General features: G+C 37.7%; 1 protein-coding gene across 1 annotated transcript; it reads left to right on the forward strand.

Moving 5' to 3' along the window:
- Positions 1-1,078: 1,078 nt before the first annotated feature.
- On the forward strand, positions 1,079-2,118 carry LOC120092646 (HMG-Y-related protein A-like). The gene is made up of 2 exons (XM_039050792.1): positions 1,079-1,254; positions 1,347-2,118. The coding sequence occupies exons 1-2, from the start codon at positions 1,180-1,182 to the stop codon at positions 1,827-1,829; spliced, it is 558 nt and encodes a 185-aa protein (XP_038906720.1). The 5' UTR covers positions 1,079-1,179; the 3' UTR covers positions 1,830-2,118.
- Positions 2,119-2,463: the final 345 nt, after the last annotated feature.

Consider the following 2,463-nt stretch of genomic DNA (forward strand, 5'->3'; position numbering starts at 1 on the left):
TGGTGTTGCAGTAATAATATCTATAACAGTAAGGATAAAAGTAAACAACAACAAAAGTAATCAGTTGGTTTTTATATTACCATTGATGGATTACTTTTCAACTTCAAAAGTAGGTGTTAAACAACTCACTTTCAACATTAAACACTGTCAAAGTTTTTACATCTATCGAGAAACTTAATTTTATAATTTTGCATCCTAAGCATAGACTTTTTAACTCTAATATATTAAATTATAAATTTCATAACTCAAATCAATGCTTTAAACATCCTCTTAAGAACCGAATAAACACCAAGTGGGCGTTTGGTGCATAGAATTGAATTGATAATTATCATAGGAGAAGATGAATTGAGAAAGTTGACGTGAATAATAAAATGAAAAATGTGAGTTAATGTGAATAACAGAATAATAAACATTTTTAATGATTGGTGAATTAGATGTTGGGTAAATTTTTTTTCTTTTTTTTTTACCTAACCACCCTAACCCAACTTGGGGCAAACGCCCCCTAACTTCCTTCTAAGAAACAATGATAATAATAATGAACACTAACTTCATAAATTAAACTTATAATTTAGTCTAAATTAAATTGATACATCTGTTTTTTTTTTTTTTTTTTTTTAAAAAAAATAAAATTGATACAATTTTGAATGGCATTACGAAAGAAAAGAAATGAAAATAATAGGTGATGTGATTGAAATGAAAACAAATTAAAAAGAAAAAGGAAAAATTAAAAAAACAATCCTCGTAGGAACTGAAGCAGCACGGAATACTGAGAGTGGTGGTTATCTGGAACTCGAAACTCCAAAGTAGTTTTCGGTACTAAACCAAAAAAATTAAAAAACAAAAGAAAAGAAAAAAAAAAAAAAAAAGGAGGGAAAGGAAAAAACAACTATAAGGAGGGGAGGGCGTGGAAATTAGGACCCACAAGCCACGTCATCGATCCGTGTCGTAAAACACTAAACGCAAATTCCAGCCCTGAGATCCTCACCCTTAGCTCTCTATCCCCAGCCGTCAGATCTCCTCTGCTCTTCCTCCTGATCCCCTCCTCTCCCTATTTCCCCTTTTTAAATCCTCCCCTTTCCCCTTCTTCAATCGTCTTCTTCCCACCAAACCTACAGTGTTTCTCTCTCTTCCTCCTCCTCTCTCTAAAATCACATCATCTCCGCCGTCTCCACCGCCGCCATGGCTACCGACGACCAACTCAACAACCCACCTCAACCACCTCCCCCTGCTCCCTCTCTCCCCCACTACCCCGAGGTACTTCAATTTCTCTCTCTTTATCTCTGCATTTCTTAATTTCTCTGTTTTTTTTTTTTTTAAATTTAATTTCGAGGAAATTTCTTCCACAGATGATTATGACAGCGATCGAATCTCTAAACGACAAAAACGGAGTGAGCAAATCGGCGATTACCAAGCAAATCGAGTCCACATACGGCGATCTACCCCCTGCTTTCTCTACGCTTCTCACTCACCACTTAGACGTCATGAAACAAACCGGCCAACTACTCTTCGTCAAAAACAACTACATGAAGCCCGATCCCAACGCCCCACCAAAGCGTGGCCGTGGCCGTCCTCCCAAGCCTAAAGTCCCTCTCCCGCCAGGCACCGTCGTCTCTCCACCGCGCCCACGTGGTCGTCCTCCCAAACCCAAAGATCCATTCGCTCCCATTTCACAGCCTAAGAAGAAAACCACCCCGGGCAGTGGAAGGCCACGTGGCCGCCCCCCGAAGTACCCGAAACCGGCGCCGACCTCTGCTCCAGTCGCCGGTCCTCCCAGAGGTAGAGGACGACCACCGAAGGTAAAGCCGGCCGTCGCCCCTGTTGGTTGTTGAGTGGAACCAAAAAACAGAGGATGAGAGAGAGAAATAGAGATAGAGAGAGAGAGAAAAAACGATGAAATTGCTTAGGTTGTGTTTAGCTGCAGAGAGCTCTCCGGGAATTGCTCTGTTTTTCATATTTTTTTTTTCCTAATTTTAAAAATTTTTAATTTTACTTCTCTCCTTTTTTAATGTGTATTACGTGGCGGGTGATGTATGGCTGTAATTCTGGGTGGGGGTTAGGAGATTGTAATTGCATGTAAGTTATTTTACTGGCTGTTAGGGCTTTTTTCCCTCTTTTTTTCTCTCTTTTTTCTCTCTTAAATTCTCCCAAAAAAAAAAAAAAGAGAAATTAGTTTTAATTTATGCGGCCACTTTAACTTTTTTGTTTTTTTGTTTTTTTAATTTAATTAAGTTTTTTCCCCTAACTTTTGATACTTTAATATCAAATTGCATAAATTTCTCGTGGGATGGTTATAAATGGCTTTAGTTATTTTAATTTTAAATACGGAACATGATTCCTTTATATTAGAGTTGGAATTTATAATCAAATTGACAAAAATGAAAAGTTGTTTTTTATTAATCAATAAAATGATGACTATGGCCTTGCTTCATACATTTGGGTTTTATAGGGTTTACTGTTTTTGGA

This window comes from Benincasa hispida, chromosome 12 (assembly GCF_009727055.1).
Source record: "Benincasa hispida cultivar B227 chromosome 12, ASM972705v1, whole genome shotgun sequence".
Taxonomy (NCBI): domain Eukaryota; kingdom Viridiplantae; phylum Streptophyta; class Magnoliopsida; order Cucurbitales; family Cucurbitaceae; genus Benincasa; species Benincasa hispida.